Source organism: Lissotriton helveticus, chromosome 7 (assembly GCF_964261635.1).
Source record: "Lissotriton helveticus chromosome 7, aLisHel1.1, whole genome shotgun sequence".
Lineage (NCBI taxonomy): Eukaryota > Metazoa > Chordata > Amphibia > Caudata > Salamandridae > Lissotriton > Lissotriton helveticus.
In genome coordinates this window covers 481,699,335-481,717,332 of record NC_136068.1, presented here as the reverse complement: position 1 = coordinate 481,717,332, position 17,998 = coordinate 481,699,335, and the positions used below count along the sequence as shown (strand labels likewise).

At 45.1% G+C, this 17,998-nt stretch overlaps 1 protein-coding gene across 7 annotated transcripts in view; it reads right to left on the bottom strand.

Annotated features, from left to right (window-relative positions):
* Window positions 1–4,527: 4,527 nt before the first annotated feature.
* The window catches only part of LOC144768651 (cardiotrophin-1-like), a 205,283-nt gene continuing 191,812 nt past the window's right edge, over window positions 4,528–17,998 (bottom strand). For 3 of the 7 annotated variants that reach the window (XR_013598602.1, XR_013598603.1, XR_013598601.1), the window contains exons 2-3: window positions 9,276–9,394; window positions 4,970–5,109 (exon numbers count right to left, since the gene is read on the bottom strand). Coding sequence is in view for 4 of the 7 variants with exons in the window: in XM_078652463.1 (XP_078508589.1) it covers window positions 4,657–5,109; window positions 9,264–9,394 (584 nt within the window). In the remaining 3 variants the exon portion in view is untranslated. Of the gene's footprint in view, window positions 5,110–9,263; window positions 9,395–17,998 lie in introns of all 7 variants that reach the window. The other 4 variants (XM_078652463.1, XM_078652461.1, XM_078652464.1 and 1 more) reach the window with 2 other exon arrangements.

The window sequence follows — 17,998 nt, the reverse complement described above, 5'->3', positions numbered from 1 at the left end:
CGGCGGCCGTGTCAGTGATATCAGGCCAGGGAAGGGAAGCGAGGCGATGCGGGTTGCGGTGCCTCTCGATGCGGTGCAAAAAGCAGCTCGGTGACGATCGTGGAGGCGGCGTCGGTGAGACAAAGGCATGCAGTGCAGGGCGAGACGGTGCGGCCTGCAGTGCCTTCAGGACACCAGGCCAGCGACGTAGTCAGATGACGGAGTTGGTTGCAATGCCCTCTTCTCTGTGGCAACTGAAACAACGGTTCCAGGAGCAGTACCCAGAGGTTGGTGAAGTATTTGCAGTCCCTGAGACTTCTTAACAGGAGGCCAGCTCGGTTTCAGGCCCTTGGAGATACTCAGCACAAATAGATAAAGTTCAGTCCAGTCCTTTCACTGCCCAAGGCAGAAGCAGCAGCTGCAGGCCAACCCAACAAAGCAACAACACAGCAAAGGGGCAGTTCTCCTCCTAGCAGCTCTTCCAGCTCTTCTTCTTGGCAGGTTTCTTGATTCCAGCGAGATCTCTGAAGTCTTTTCTATTCCTGAGACTTCCAACAGGAGGCAAGCTCTACTTCAAGCCCTTGAAGAAAACTTGAACAGCAGGATGATGAAAGCACAGTGCAGTCCTTTTCCTACCCAAGACAGAAGCAACCACTGCAGGCCAACCCCTCAACATGCAGCATAGGGACAGTACTCCTCCTCCAGCTTTCCTGGTCCTTCTTCCTGGCAGGTTCCTTAGTTCAGAAGTAATCTAAATCTCTGGGGTCTGGGCCCCAATATTTATACCAGCACATCCTTTGTCGTCTGAAGGTAGAGGGTCCTGTACTTTGCTCAAACCAGTTTTGGGTGAATGCTGCCAGTGTGCACCTTCTTACTTTGTCAGTGTGGGCCATGGTCATCAGACACACCACAGGAGGTGGAACCAGCATTGTGGGAGGTGAGCCCAGCCCTATTCAGACCCAGGTGCTACTCCTCCCACCCATCTATGTGTATATGTGCCTATTCAGCCCTGCTGACTCACCCTGTCTCCCCAGCTCCTGTCACTCACAAACCAGACAGAAAATACACAAGCTAGCAGAGGCAGGCTGGATGGTTAGGTAAGAAAAGACCTACTTTCTAAAAGTGGTATTTTCAAACACAGAATGTTAAAATCAACTTCACTAAAATATGTATTTTATCATTCTGAGTTCAGGCATACTAAACTCGAATTTCTACCATGTTCTCTGAGTCAGTTAGGATCATAGGATGTAATGATCAAACTGCCCATTTTGGCCGATGGAGAACAGGTAGCCTTGCAATAGTGAAAAATGAAATAGGCTGTAATTCACTTTCAGGACATGCCACACACACCAGGGCATGTCTTACCTTATGCATACAATGCACCCTGCCCATGGGGGTACCTTGGGCCTACCAGAGGGGCGACTCGCATGTAGCAAAGGGAAGGTTTAAGGACTTGCAAGTGTGTGCACTTGCCAAGTCGACGTGGCAGCCCCAGGCTGTGCACAGGCTCTGCGATGGCAGGCCAGAGTTACACTTTACGGGCTGTTTGCTTGGGTGGCACAATCCAGTGCTGCAGCCCACCAACAGCATTTTATTTATAGGCCCCGGCACCCGCAGTGCACTTTACTAAGGACTTACACATAATTAAAATAGGCCAATCATGGAAATACCAATCCATAACACAGTTTATACAGAGAGCATATGCACTTTAGCACTGATTAGAAGTGATACATTTCCCAGAGTCCTAAAACCAACACACTCAGGTCAGGAAAAGATAGGAGGAAAAAGCAAAAAGTTTAGGGATAACCCTGCAAAAAGGGCCATTTCCAACAGCTAGACATTACAGTTATTGTATCTGTTGATTGACAGCAGAGTTGAGCTCTTGGCCCCCAACATTCTATGCAGAGAAGCTTTAGACTGCTTTCAGTCGCTACCCTGGGAGTCATGCCTTTGAGGGTTGTCTTTCGCCCAGTATGCAGAGCCATAGTAGGAAAGATCCGGAAGACCAGAGGCAAATTACCACAATCACCATGGTTGGGACATAGTATCTGCAGTTTACTTTGTGGCTTCCGAGCGGAGTCTGACAGAGTGTAATATGAGTCCTGTAATAGAAACATTGTTTTTTTTTTAGTTTGATGCAGTAGCCAGTGGTGCCACCGGGGAGAATGTGTAATATTACCTTCCTCATCTGCATTTCACTTCACAGGCCTCACTTGCTAAGTGGCCCTATTCTCAAGACAGGCATTAGTAGCTGTTCCGGCATATATACACCTCATGAAAAACCGGAATGGAAACAAAAGCTTAATTCTTTTGTTTTTCCGGCCAGAGCCCTCCTTTTCCTGTTACATTCAGTAAAGGTTTGCAGTCTCCCACTCCCAGTTCTGGTCTTTTGCTTCTCTTTATGACAAGATGACTTCGCTCCTTTGGAAGTATGTAAAGTACATTTAAATACTATCTGTAGCGCTTAGGAAGAAACAAAAATGGTTCCTCATGCTGCGCCTTAGCAAGCATGAGATGCTTATGAAGAGTTTGTTTGTTCCATATATGTTCTTGGCTTTGTTGTGGCAAGCTTTTGTTTAGATGTATGTGTTATTCTTCGTGCCTCGGTGTGCGGATTTCAGGGTTAGGCAAAACTGTGCCTGACCCTGTCATGGCTGATTTGATCTTGTGAGAAGGGCTGAATCATTGTGGCCGGTTTCCACTTAATTGACGTACGGGGACGCAGCATCTGGTTACTCTAATGGCACATGCAAGGCTTTTGTTCAACAACGTGGCCTCGCAAGTGTTCGATGAAGCCCCATCATTCTTCTTTTTCAGAGGAACACAAGCCATTGATGCATGCCCGGCTCAGTGGTTGGACCTCCCTGGTGCTTGCTGTCTCTTTTCGGACGTCTACGGATCCCCTCCCGCGCACATTGATTCTCTGCTGGCCTTCTCCACGTCCAGACTGCCGAGCACCGACGGTGAATATTATACTACTCATACCAGAATTATGTTGCTCCCAATGAGGGAGTTTTACACCATTAGAGAACTAGCTGCCACTGCATCCACCTCGTTTTTTCTTGTCCCATATTTCATACCCTCCGGAATCTCTGGGATTCTCTGAACCCAAGTACCAATCTATGGGGCATAGAGACATTCTCTAGCCTCCCAATGTTGTCTAGGATCGCCCACATCCTGCACTTTGGGGACACTTCAGGGCTGCAAACAGGGCACAACTCCTAAAAAAAAGAATGTAGGGGGACTAACCAGATTAGGCAGTATGCAAGTGTAATCATGACACGTGCCATAGCAGCGCATGATGTCACGATGCGGGATATTGCATGTGACATCAAAAGGAAGTGACCTCACTGGAAGTGACATCATAAGAAGTGACATCAGATATTAAGACCTCACACATATGATTATCAGGTATATCATGAGTACATTTAAGCGCATTATGAGATTTAACAAATGAGATTTGGCTTTGGGGTTGTGCCAATAAAGTGGCACAATCCCAACGCAAAATCGGGCCTCAACAAACACATTTATTTGTTTAAACCCTACCACAACGAAATTGGGAACAAAGAGAAGTATGGTAGTAGATCTGTTATGCTTAAAAGGTTGCAAAGTTTTCATTTTAAAATATTTGATTGGGTTAAGGCATCTGCTGTGAAGGTGCCCAGTAAATCTCAGGGAATAGTGATAACGGTGAGATAACTCTGATGATTAATGCGCTTGCTGAAGAGATTTGTGTGACAAAAAAAGCATTTTTTTTTGTAAAAGCCCCATGCCATGGTTTCACTTTAATAGCGGCTGAGCACCTTTTGTAAGACACAGCTTACGGCCTTCATGCATGTGAAAGTGCGGCATGGGGGCTTTGACAACAAAAACAAATATTTCCAGTGCAATAGGGCTCGCATTTACAAGAGTTTAAGCTACTGGCATTTACAATGTCAATAGCTGAAACTCTCCTAAATGCAAGACCTATGGTATTGGAAAGAAGCGGCCGCCATTGTCCCGGCTGCTTAGAAAGTGAAAACACTCATGGCGCTCTGCATGTAAGAAAAGCATGTCGTGCCTGCAGTAGGGCAAAACCCTTTAAAGAAAATAGTCCTTACAGATGAAATAAAATATACCGTGCAGCAACAGCAGTAAAATGGCCAGTCCTCATGGGAGGTTTCAAATGAAGATAAGGCAGTGCTAAGGAGGGACTAACAAGGCAATTAAGTAATCAGAAGCCAGCATTTTCAAAGGACAACGACACAAGGCAATGAAAGATGTGGGCGGATCTTCAAATCCTTAACTCAATACAGAATGCCTCGCAGAACAGCACATGCGCTGCCCAGTCTCGACCTATAAACTCAAACAGCGGTACCTAAATACTGATCAGCCTTCTGGAAAGGATTCCTAGTTATGCTTTTTTGGCTACACCTTTTCCAGAGACTACCCCACTTTTTTATCCCAACTAAAACCCTGGGGTAAAGGATGAAAAAAATCAAACATTTTTTAATGCATCTATTCTGTGGTAGGTCTATACCAACAACCCAATAAAAGCACAACATGACATCCTACTAAAAATACTTTATTAAGTTAAAAAAGAAAGTTGCTGCATCAAAATCCTTGCCCTATGTTGGAGATGACGAGGCAAAGGGTTGTTACAATAGAAAGTGGAGCAGAGGGGTTGCTTGACAGTTTTTACAAGGGGTATTTCTTGGCCAGGAGGCCAAAGTCCTTGTCGGTCCGGAGGAGCCAGTGGTGGTAGCTCCGGCACACATTGTAGCCGATGACCTTTTCCTGGAAGAGGTTGGAGGCGCTCAGCTTGGGTGGAATTGGCACTGTGGGCAGGTGGCTACCCACCAGCTGAAGTAGAACAGCCAGGTTACTGTGCAGGCCCTGGGCCTGCGGGGCAGCGCTGCCAAGCAGATCAAGCAGGCGGTTAGCGTGGGGGTTCAGCGCCTGCTGCCAGTGCAGCACAGTGCGTAGGTGGTCAGGCAGCACCCCATAGGCAGTGTAGTTCTGTCGCAGGCGCTCTGCATCGCTCAGGCTGATCCAGGCCTCCTGGGAAATATCAGGCGATGGTAGGCCAGGGATCGGGCGGAGAGGCGGGGTAAAGTCCGGTTGACCAAAGGGGTCCCCTTGGCTCACCAACTGTGGAAGAGAGTAATAGGCATTATTACTGCACATAACCCTGCAAACCACTGTATGTTTCATCTGTGCTGTATAACTACATCTTCAAGCCGCTTTACAATTGTACGCTATACGTCATTTACTCTAAACATCACTGCACGTATAATCTGAAAAGTACAAGTGCAAGGCTGTGCATGCAACATCAACTCAACAGCAATACATTGTACAGACACTGCCCACCACAGTACCGTGTCTATGCAATGTTTAGCACTGCTATATATTGCTGCCCTGCACATGAACCCTGAATATCTGCTACACACCACTACTGTAACGTCCAGCACTTGCCCATCTTTTACAGTGCACAACACTTAAGAGCATATGCACCTTTATTGTATAGCATGTACGTGGTTCAGGAATTTGGTACAAGGGTGTAGATTGTCACCTCTGAACCGAGGTGGGAATAGGAAGTACCAGCCATTTACTTATTTTGAGGTTTCCCGTGGGCCCGGCTGGTAACTGAACAAAGACTAGAAGTGGGCGTGTGCATATTTTCCATTTAACAAAATGGGCAGAGTAATACAGACAAAACCATAACATACTAATAGTAAATAAAGAAACTCATTGGAGAATAACTTATCACAACACCTATGGTTTTAACAAATGTCTTTTGAACCCAGATTCCACAGACATCCTCCATCAGGGAAATGGATGGGAACGGAAACCATAACATACTAATAGTAAATAAAGAAACTCATTGGAGAATAACTTATCACAACACCTATGGTTTTAACAAATGTCTTTTGAACCCAGATTCCACAGACATCCTCCATCAGGGAAATGGATGCGAACGGACGACAGCAGAGGGATGTATGACATTACAACGCATGCTTTTACCACGCATGCCTTTACAACGCGGTTTTTACAACGCATGCCTTTACAACGCATAGTGCTTTGGGGCGCTGGATAGTGAATTGTTTAATTTACTATTCGAACTCCAGTCCCCGTGGATAGTAGGGAAGGTGTTGGATAGTAAATTAAACCTATTCCCTATCCTAGAGCGCCCCCAGCGCAATGCGTTGTAATGGTTTGCGTTGTAAGAGTTGCGTCGTAAAGGCACTGCATGGTAAAAGTTGCGTTGTAAAGGATGTTTCCCCAGCAGAGGTATCAGTCAAACAGGGCATTCAACGTCATAGTGTTATAGTGTTATTGCAATAGGGGTTCTTTAGGAAGGGGTGAACTGTTGGTAGGGGTGGGGAATGGAATCACATATATTGGTTGCGCTCCTGGAGGAAGCTTACTTTTTTTTTTTTTACGGAGTTTCCAGGAGGAGGTTGTCTGAGCTTCGAAAAAAGCTGGTTCCTCCAGGTATGGCCAGTCGTGTGTCAGGGCCATCCAGAGTGTGGGCATTTATGCACAGTGCAAGCCAACAGAAACATACTTCTGGCTTCGGGGGAGAGCCACGTGATGCTGTTGGGGACCTGAGTGATGAGGTCAAACTCTCATGTTCCTGGTAATAACATTGCAGCTTCTTGGAGTGCAGCCTTCAGAGGACAGGCGGGGTTTTGGGATCCCTGTCAGGGTCAGCCAGCCTCAGGGATGAACACGTTGATAGAACTTAGGAGTCTAGTCTAATACTGTGCGCCTTTGGTTATGCAATGTAGGAATACAGAGCCTGTCAAAGACTACACGAATCTATCTTATTTCATCTTTCCCTCCCCTCAATACTTAAGCGCTTCAGGTTGTAGCCTTCTTAGAAGGATCTCATTTTATAAATGGGTTGAGCCTCGGAGTTTCCTTCTGATGGAGTACGCCGCAGCCTCTTGCCTCAAGAAATAACGAGAAGGTTCAAGGGAGCTTTTGGGCTAGGATTTGGAGGAGCAGTTCTATTTAAAGGTTCTGGAGACACGTCTTCTGTCCGTGGCATAGGGGGTTTTACCCTTAAGTCAAGCAAAGTTTCTTTCAAAACTCTATTGAGCTTGCTTGAATCAGAACCGACCTGGTCATGAAAATGCTTATTGAGTAAGTTGATGGGTTAGAGGCGGGATGCTATTATTAGTTAGTTCTCTCTCTGAAGATCTTTACTGTACCTTGTGCCAGGCTATGTTGCCTATTCTGGTGCAGAAGGTGTAGTCGGCAAAGAGGATTCAGAGTTTTCTTTAAGAATGGGCTTTCCCAGTTTTTCCTTGTATTGTTTTAGACTACTGGGTCGAAGTGTGCGATTATGAAGCCAGCAATGCCGACTTTCCTAATAAAGGTCCTGTTCCAATGAACTCGTGGCTTTAATAAAGATTTTGGCAAACCCCAAACCCTGAGCGAAACGTTAAGACAGAAAACTTCCATTGAAGCAAGCATCATGGATGCCATTTAGGGGTTGCAGCTGTGACCCCTGGCTTGTTCCTTGCGACCCCTGGCCCTGCCTTTGCAACCCCTGGCCTTAAATATGGCAAGATCAGTGGCAGGAACTTAAGGGCAGCTCTCCATATGGACGTCGGTTGGGGCTCGCATTTCCTTGATTTCTGTCAATTTTGATTTACACTAATAGTGAATATTATATTATTCATTATTAGTGTAATAAAGAGTGGATTACAATTAGCTGGGATATGACCCGAATATGACCCTCTCTAGCAGATAAGGTAAGTCAAACATGCTTTTAAATGTATGTTGTGTGCTTGCGGGTGAGCGTGTGTTTTATGTGAGAGCGAGTGTGTGTATGTGTGAATGCGTGTCTATGTGTAAGCATGTGTGTGCGAGTGAAAGTAAAGGTAAATGGGTGTGATGTCACTTCCGCTATCCCAGGCATTTTGCTTAATTGACGTTCATGGAGAACATTCAGGGCTGCTTCCACTGAGAAGTCAGGCAGCAGGATGTTTGTAAGATTCCTCAAATGATGTGAAATATCCCGGCCCTGTTTTATAAGAATGAGTTTATAGACCGAAACGAGCCACCCAGACATTCTGTCGAATGAGAACTTTGGACTGATCTCTGGGTTTCCACTTCGCTACGGTCTTTATTTATGTACTTTCAGGGGAATTTCTCTCCCCACGTGGTTTGAGTGAGATTTCTTATTAAAGGAATTGGAATTCACAGGCCAAACATGCCTTGAAAGTTTAATAAAAGATGTTTAAAAAGACATGGGCTCTAATGGATTCCTGCAAGTTTACGCACCGACTATTTTTAATGTTTCCACGTATCCACTCATTCCTAACAGTATTCACTTAAGCACCAAGGTGGTAGTTTCAATATGATTTAAAACTAACTTTCGACTTGATTTACCGATTCTTACAAAAGAGACAGTACTATGAGCAACAAATACATTTGTTTATGGTTGAAGTAACTTGCGGTTGATACAACGGTTTACTAATGAAACAGCAGCAAATCTACTGCGCTACTCCCACTGATACATCCCAATCAGTTGAGGATGACTGCAAACGGGTATTCTTTTTTGCTAACGCTACAGAGGCAGATATTCAACATTTGACACATCACAGCAGATTTCAATGCATTCATCGCCTCTCCAGTACAGCGTAACTTCTTTCTCATTTACTTTCGTCTTTCGCCAGTGGCATAGCTAGGGCGCCATGGGCTATAATGCAAATGTGACAAAATGGCCTTTCAGCCTCTCCTATGTACACATGGGTAGATTATGGCAATATCACAGGGGTATACAGCATATCTCCTCTAGGACTGGAAGAGCCTGGGGAATCTGCACCAAGATGCACAGCACGGCAACTCTAGGGCTCGATGGCCTGTGGATATTGGCAAAAAGATATAATGCTACCGGTTGCCTCCACGGCTGGATGAGATCAGGGCATTGACTTGTGGGACACAGTGGATCATGTCAAGAAGTATTTGGATTAAGGTCATTGGCAGAGTACTGCACATCTGATCACTTGTGGGATAGGTTGAGGTAAAGGTATTTTTTCAGGGTTATTCAGTATGCCACCTCTTGGACTGGTTGGGTGGGGTATTGGCACATGGGTGTACATCATATGGCCAACATGACTTGATGGGCTGAGGAAATGGGAACAGCTACAATCGAGGATGTTGCCTCTTCTGCCCCAAACTTTTCTATGCATGCATGCATGGCCTTTTCCAGTTCCATCCAGACCATTTTGCCTATGCTCAGGCCCCTTGGCACAGGACTGGGTACAACAAAATGAAAGAAGTAGCAGGACCTGTGCACGTACATATTCCCGGAGAAGGCTCTCTGAACGGTTCTTGTGCAGCGCCACCTGTCGTTGTACCTGTTCGATCTTCTGAGCAAGGTCATGTGGCTGTGTTGACGTTAACCGTGCTGCACGCTCCACTGAAACAAAAAAGAGACAAAGAAGTGTGAAATTCTACAGCAACCATACATTGTTGACTGGCAGGGAGCTCATGTCACTACATCATGCTTGAAATATTGAATATTGCATCATCGATAAAGACTACTGTATTTCCTCATAGTATGTAGATGTGGCGTTAAGAATAGTAAACCTAAACTTACCCAGACAACATGGTGGAATGCAATATTGTCTGCTGGCTATTTCTACTATAATATAGGGACATACAACGTCCCTTGTTCCTCTCAGTTTCTTACATTTCCTACTCTCCCTTGCTTTATATTCCATATGTCTGTGACACTGTGGGCAACGGAGCCCGTTGCAAGTCATGCAACTTCTCCACAGTAGTATCTCCGACAATGCCAATTCCTCCATCTCTGATCTTATCCTTGGTCCCCAAAGCACTGTGATTGAATAAAGCCTCCTATATACAAGTTGTGTTCTCTGAGATGTGCTTAATTCCAAACCCAAATTTCACCTCAGCTCCCTTCAACATGAGTGTGTACACCAACTCCAACACCAAGATCTTGTGGTGGAGCTCTATATAACGCCCATCAATTCATTGTCAATCTCTTGATTATTCATCCACCCCTTATGGCAGTCCTCTCTGCCCCAGCAGTGCACCGCACTAATTCTAAATAACTGAAATGTGGATATGATGTGTTCGACTCACCATCTGCTTGGGTACTCTTCCCCAAACCAGTTCAGCATCAATGTCAAATACATCTCAATGACTGACATCTACTTCACCACTATCTTTATGACTGGATAAAAAAACTTGCCCATTCATGCTTAATACCACCCCCCCCCCTCCCACCTTGATGTGCAGAGGTGCTTTTCTGTGATCCTGGCATGAAAACCACGTCTCTGCCAAAACCTTTTCTGTGTGCTTCACCAGCAACATTTAAGATTCACAGAAGCTAGAACATGTTCCATAATCATGTTTTCTGCAGGCCAATCACCTTCAAAAGAGCGTACTCTGAAAGTTTCAATCCTCTAGACTAATTTAGACCATGTCGACACATACCCTTCGAGATTTCCAGACCTCTGCAGACGTCCAATGCAATTGTGTTTTTAAAAATAACACAAAAAACGTAACTATTTTCAAAATATCTCAGTATAAATCTCTCACTAGTAAAATCTCGACCTTTTTAACTATTCTAAATTTGCCTTCCTCACTTCACACCTGATGTACAACTGGATTGTTGTATTATTCTGACTCCAATTGTAGCATATCTAGAGGCAAGTTTCTAACAGTGGGCTAAAGTGGATCCTGATTTTTTGTTTGTTGGGAGATACTTTAGCAGTAGATTTTTTGAGCCCATGTTTGTGCAATCCATGTTTTTCATTCTGTTTTCCCATGCCACCAGCCACGGTCCATGCATGAAACAGCGGTGGGGCTTGGTAAGGGGGGATTTTGATGGACGATGCCAAAGGAAAACAAATTATTTATTTAATTTTCCCTCTACACCGTCCCTCGAAATCCCCCCTTGCCTGGCCCCATCGCCCCACCACTGTTACCTGCATGGACCGCGGCTGCATGCTACCCATTGTGATTTTCCAAACAATGCACAGTTCACTGCCTCTCTGCCAGGCTTCTTGGTTGAAGTAAAATACCAGGGGGCTTGTGCACAAGAACTAGCTCCTCGTAAAGGAGTGCATTTTTAAAACCCTTGCAGTGCAATGGGACTTTTCACAAACAAGAGCCACCACCCGCCTCATCATTATCCCAGAATTCACAGTGCACCTGCATTGTTGCCGCTTGTTCACGCAAACGGTGGCACACAGTGAACACTACCTCGGGGAGAGCAGTCCCTGAGACCGCGGTCTACTCAACGCCACACTCTACAAAAAAGTGCAAGCTGTCAAATATTGGCAGCCTTGACTTTGTAAATGGTTTTCCCCTAACCTTGACAGGCACTACCATTCCATACTTTACAAGTATAACAAGCATTTGCAATGCAATTGGTCTTGCATTAGTGAAAGTTAGAGCAATTGGGAGACGGTGCTGTGCAGCTAAAACTGCACCAAATTTCACTTTTACCCAGTTCATGGCATGCAAAACCAGGGGCGGCCTTAGGCATGTGCAAACTGTGCACCTGCACAGGGCCGCCAAACCCCAGGGGCCGCCACACCAATATATATCCTTAATATAATAATCCTCTGAGGATGGATACATATTTGCGTGGCGGCCCCTGGCAGGGATTTGGCTGCCTCTGGCTCTGTTCCACTTCCAAACACCCTGACCCCCCCTCTTCACTGGCCTCCCGCTCCGCCCCGCCCGGACCCCCTCTTCCGGGGCCCCCTAACTACGCTCCCTGCCCAGGGCCACCATGAGCCTAGAGCCGCCCTTGGCAAAACATGATAGTAGTGAGAGCCTAGAAGTTCCCAGCTTGTGCGACGACAGAGGCTGGGGGGTTCAGAAAAGAAGAAAAACAAATAGAGAGAATTTAACTCAAGAATGGCTGTGAAAGCTAGGTTGTCAAGCACTGACCACTAGATCCTCACATTGTTGCCTTCGCAGGCATGCCTCAGTAAACCTGGATCTGTCCCATTCCTAACACTGTGTAAACGGAGCAACTTGGCTCAACGACATTATCCTGCACAAACATGTGCGCAGAACACAAATTCCCTTGAAGCAGGCTGAAGATTGGAAGCAAATGAGCATGCGCTCTCAATAGAGACACTGTTTTCGTATTCCGCATGCATAAAATGGAAAGTTCAAATGTTATTATAAGTACTTCGATTCAAAATATAAATTAATAACTTTGCAACGTAATCGGTCTCGCTTTTGGGACCGTATAAGTATTTTGCGATGCAGCACATTATCGCATATTACTGGGTATTAAACACTTTTTGGAGTTGGGAACTTTGGTTTAGATGCACTGGAAGGCAAGGCCGAAACACACACAGCAGCTCAGAAAAGTTTGGTGTCAGTGACGCGCCATTTGCCTGCACCAGATCAGCTAGCCTATAAAATTGACAAAAAGAGCTGACTATGAGATGACATTTGTTCAAGTTATGCCCTGGCGATTCTCCTGTAGAAAAGGGCCTAAATGCTCTCCTTCTTCCAGATAACGACACATATGGTGCCTCACTCAATGCAGAGGGGAAGAGCGGGGGAGGGAACCACTGAGTTAGTGCTCGGAGGATTGGGGAGGGCTCAACGCGAACCGGGAGAGTGAAAGCAATAAAGTGTAGCACGAGAGAAGCTGACTTTAATGCTCCAAGGTGGCCTGATAAAATTAAAATGAAGTGGCGCTTGCTGAACCGAAGGAAAGGCAGCCATTACATCAGCACGTGCGCTTAGCGAGCACGGACAAAAAACTCATTTGATGCACACAGAAAGGTTTAGGGGAGGGAAAACCTGCGATCTTCTCTGAAGGTGGGGGAAGGGCTTCTAAAGTGAACCAGGAGGGGGAAAGCAATAAAGCATAAGGCAGCCCACTTTGAAGCTCGGAGGCAAGCTCGCTCAAAAAAGGAAAAGCAGCCATCGGATGAGCACAAGCACTGCATGAGGACAACTACACTAATAGTGCCCACAAGTGTAATAAATAACATGTAGGGTAAGAGCCTATATGACAGAGGCAGTCCATATGGGTGGTTACAAAATTTGAAAAGGAGGGACTAGTAATCTATTTCACCAATGAATAGCAGATATTTACCAAGGACAGTAAGAGGAGCCAATAGAAAAGATGGAAGTGGCTTCAAGCCCATATTCTGAACACAGCATATCTCGAAGAGACCAAGCAAGTGCTGCCTAGGCGAGACCTAAAAATGGTTGCAAGTATAACATGGTTGTGCATGTTGTTGCGATTTGCAAACATTGTGAATTCAAGCTTGTTTTTTTACATCTGCATCCGCTTTAAAAGTACAGTCTCTTGTGCATCAGGTCCAAGTAAACCTAACGTTCCCTCTCCATGTCTTCCTACTGAGATGAGGTTGTCCTACTAGTGCAGCACTTGCTCAGACTTAAGATTATTCAGAAAAAAACACATATGTTCTAACTGCGCCTATGTACAATGCAGTCTGCTGCTTACCCAAAGAGTATTTGCTCTCGAAGTTCTCTTTGTGAAACAGTATTCCAATAAGGTAACCTTTTGAGGACAGCAGAATGTGATAAAGGTCAGTTAACGTCACTATCACCTTTCCCTGCTCCTAACATGTCTCCTCCTTGGTACGCTCACCATTCCATGCACTAGGATGCAACCGAACATTCGTTTGTCAACTGTTTAATAATTTTGCTGAGTTCCTGATGGCCAAGAGTGTGATCAGTGCAACAGTATATTTAGTATATAGTTTATTTCTCTAGCCCAATCCCAACTGCATGGCCACTTATTCTTCTCCTGGTGATGCCTCAACTTCTCCGTCATCAGCCATGCTGCCGACAACTTTGCTAAAAAGTGAAGCCAATAACTCTCTCTTAGGCAAGACCTATTGGCTGTACTAATGTTTGTTTACTTGTATTTGTACATGCTACATGTTTTGACAACTTGAAGTTTAGTAGCAATGTTCATAGGAAATGACATTAACTAACTCAAGGGAGCTTATTTAATTTACCCTGGAGGAATAGCGGGTTGAGGTGGCTGCAAGAAGATTTGACTAGATGACCTCCAAGTTACCTACCACAGTAGAAACATTAACCACTGAGTTAACTTACCAACAGAATCTGTTGATCAAGTGAACCTGTTGCGAAGTTGACTTAGGGACTTAGGGATTCTGCTACCGAGATTTGTATGGACCCAGCCACTCTTGATATTATATTGGCATGATAGCTCAGGTGATCATTGCACTTGCTGTCGAGGTATGTAATCAGTTTGTCACTGGTTTGAATCACCATAAAATATTTTAGAGGGTTAATGTGCCCTGTCCGCCACTGTGTGCACCCTGCACATGTCTGAATCCTGATTAATGATTCAGTGGCGTGTGTACCTGCTTAAATAATAAGGAAGGCATAAGCTTGAATACCTGATGCGATAACTCAAACTCTCATTCTTCTAAGGTGGATAAAAATGACTAGTGTTCAGTACTTATTGACATTGGTATAACACATAGCCTTCCCGAGGGTATAGCTTCGTGGCACTGCCATAATTAGAAACAACTAAATGGCAAAAATGATTTCGCTTGCATTATTATGATTCTTACTATAAGTATACACAAACACATGCATACTTTTGATAAATGTTATTACCCATAACATGCATCGACATGCATGTAACATGTTATTGTCCTTCCCTGTATTGTACATAGAATCCAACTTATCTTTCAGCAAGAAGACGACAACTTCCGTTCCTTGTCCCTCATCTAAGACGGTACATGTTTTCTTCATTTCTTGTCTAGTCTGGAGAGCGTGAGAACAGGGAACTCTTTTCTATTGTCTTATCTTTTGGCCAGGTTGCAGGAGGGGTGTGTCCTTGCTACTACAGATCGCTTGCTGAGTCTGAAGGGAAGGCGTGGCCGCACCAAGGTGTGCACCCTGCTGACACCTGATCTACTTCAGGACACACGTGTGAGAACAGGCGTTACTGATTGCTGTTTCTGTGTAGTTGGGCTGGGCAGTGTGCCCTCATTCGTTTCTTTCACTAATCATTGGTGCCTTTAGCAACGAGCAGGGTGCCTGATATCCCAAGGGAGACTAACATCTGGAGCTTAGACTAGAAACCGGGCTGATTCGGCTATATAAATGCGGCGGTTGGCTAAACTTCAGAAGGAAGACACTTTACCTCCACCCGAAGAATGGCATGCCAGCCGGCGAGCCTTTCCACTGTACCAGGGGCAGCTGCCCCGTGCCTCACCTCCCCAAGTCACCCTCTGGGCGTTTCCCCACGCAGTATTCACTTGCTTTATCAGGCAGATGAATACATGCTGCTCGTCCTGACATTTCTCTCATTCACAGGGAGTGGTTCCCTCCTCGTCCCCCCAGGCCCGGTTTCCCAGCAGCTTGGAGTGCTGCCATGTGCCCCGTCAGGATTCTGCCCTCCGTACAGTACTTTGGCCCTATCTTCCTTCACCAACACTGTGCGCTTCTTCCCCCCTTCTCTTTGACGCATTATTCTTTCATCACTCCTCCTGAGCCACTACCCTCTGAACATGGTAGCTTGTCCACCCTTCTGCCCAGTTTCCCTGGAGGCTTATGTCCCACTGATCATCAAGTGTGGTTGACTGCCCTGACTACAAAGAGTCTGAGTGTATAGTCATCCAGCACTGCAATCCGCAAACTGTGTGGGTATCAAAGCCGCCCACGTACATGGTATAAATGTATCTATTTATACATTCGTATAGAGTCCTTAACCCGGGGTACCAGCAAACTGTACATGGACAAGCGAACACATGCTTCAGCTGAAAACAATGCTGGATGGAAGAAAAATAATTAAATACGTGCAAAAATAAAACTGGGTAGAGTTCAGTTTCGTTAGTTGGGCCCACGATGAGGAAAGAGCAAAAACAGTTGACGGACAGAATGAATCCTAGGACCAGTTTCGGGCTTTCAGCCCTCATCAGCCAGGATAGTTTGATTCCAGTGGCATTGAGAGCACGGGACTCACGTCTGAGCATACCCGTCCCACTCGGGGTGACAAATGCAAAAACAACAGTTGATGGACAGAATGCCCCACAATGTCATACATTCAACCCAGTACAGAGATCTGGGCCTAAATCTGTCATTTTTTTGCTCACCATGCCATTCCAGTTTGAACCCAGCAATATACGATGAGAAAAGAAGCTGAGAAAGGGGAAGGTTGGTGGATGGATGCGAGGAAGGGAAGACAGAAATAAAGGAAAGAACTGTTTTAAAGGTCAGGATACAGTGTAAGGCAGAGATTAAACCCATACTTCTCTCCACCACCATGGTGTATCCCACCACGCTGCAACTAACTTGCCAATCGAAGCTTGCCCTAAACCCCATCCATATACCTGAATGTGGTGCTTCTATAGCTCAAACCCAGTCAAAAGTAAGTGGAGGACTGTACAGAGTGAAAGACAGGCATAAAGTCAACCAGTGATAGAAGTGATAGATGGGTTATGTGTGGTAAATATACTGTCATTGAGATATTCATGTCTGTAATCAATAGCCCTAACTTTTTAGTGCTGTACCATCCACACTGTACACATTTCTACCCAGTCGTACAGGCAATGGGAATAATTACGTCAACTATGACTAAAATGGCTGATACCACGGATAGCCAATCAGTCGGTTGCACCGAACAAATAATCTTGTTAAAGGATATAAAAAAGAAGCTCCAAATAATGTACAATCTTCAGGAAAATATTTTACAAAAACATAAGTGTCTGGACAAGTTTTAATTTTATCTGTCAATCCTGACGAGGCTGGAAGATATTGTTCATTCATTACAATTGTTACTGTAAAATCTACAAAAACTGGACCTGACAAGACTCAAATCATATAATTTACAGATAATGTCAAGTTCAAATGCCAAACAATGCATTAGTGATGTGATGAACAACAGAGCTAACTTTCAAGTCAATTCTTCAAATACTTCCAACACAATACTAGCGACTAATTGGCTACCAATCCTCCCCAAAATGGGAAGGGAAATATCCCTGCGTCTGACTTTTTAACTACTACTTTAGTAAGCACAGGCTCCTGTCTCTCTCTCCATGGCTCACTGATCACTAGAATCCCTGTAGTGGACCATCCTACGTGCTTATCATTCTCTAGGAATCATGGGGTAGTAAAAGTATGGTCCAAGGTTGATCAACCCTCTTTTTTTAGCACAGACACAGTTAATGGTCACCACTTACTCTGATTTGTTGGTCTGCTTATCAGTGGACTATGCACAAGAGTGGGGTCCTGCACTCCTCAATAGCTTTAACAAGATTTGTAGAGTAGCAATTGACCTTATCTTGGTCCCGCACAATAGGGGACATAAGCCACCTGTAAATTGGTTTGATGCTAACTGCACCCAGGCACACAACCAGTTACTCGCTGCGCTGAAAGAAACTCCTAGGACACGGTGCAAAGATGTAGAACTTTGTACCGAGATGCCCTCAAAACCAGAAAGAATACTATCAGAGAGGTAGCATTTTCATCACTGGTTCAGGCGGCGAATTTAGGAACTGCAAGGCCTTCTAGGCAACAGTAAATCACAGTTTGTTTTAGGCCAAAAAAGAGACAGGCATAGATACTGTTATTCCATCTGAAACCTGGTTTGCCCATTTCACCAAGCTTTACGCTGACCCTTGTTTAGGGAATCCTGAGATCCTCGGTCATATCCTGTTAGCTCCTAATCAACCGCAGACTAGCACCTTAAATGGTCCCAGCGCTCCACTAAGCTTTCGGCGGGTCTACTTATTAAACTGGATGACTTTATGTGGGCTGTGGCTAGTTGTCCGGTTGGGCGTGCTCCTGGTCCAAACGGGCTTGCCTCTAATATGTTTAAAGCCAATATGCCACTGTGGGCCTCTTTCCTGACAAAGATATTTAATGACGCCTTAGTGGCTGGCCCTCCTAAGAACTGGTCCCATGCAAATATTGTTCCTATTTTAAAAAAAGGCTAGAAAAACAAACCCCCTGCTATCGTCCTATTTTACTGATTAATTCCACCACAAAGATTATGGGATGAATTCTG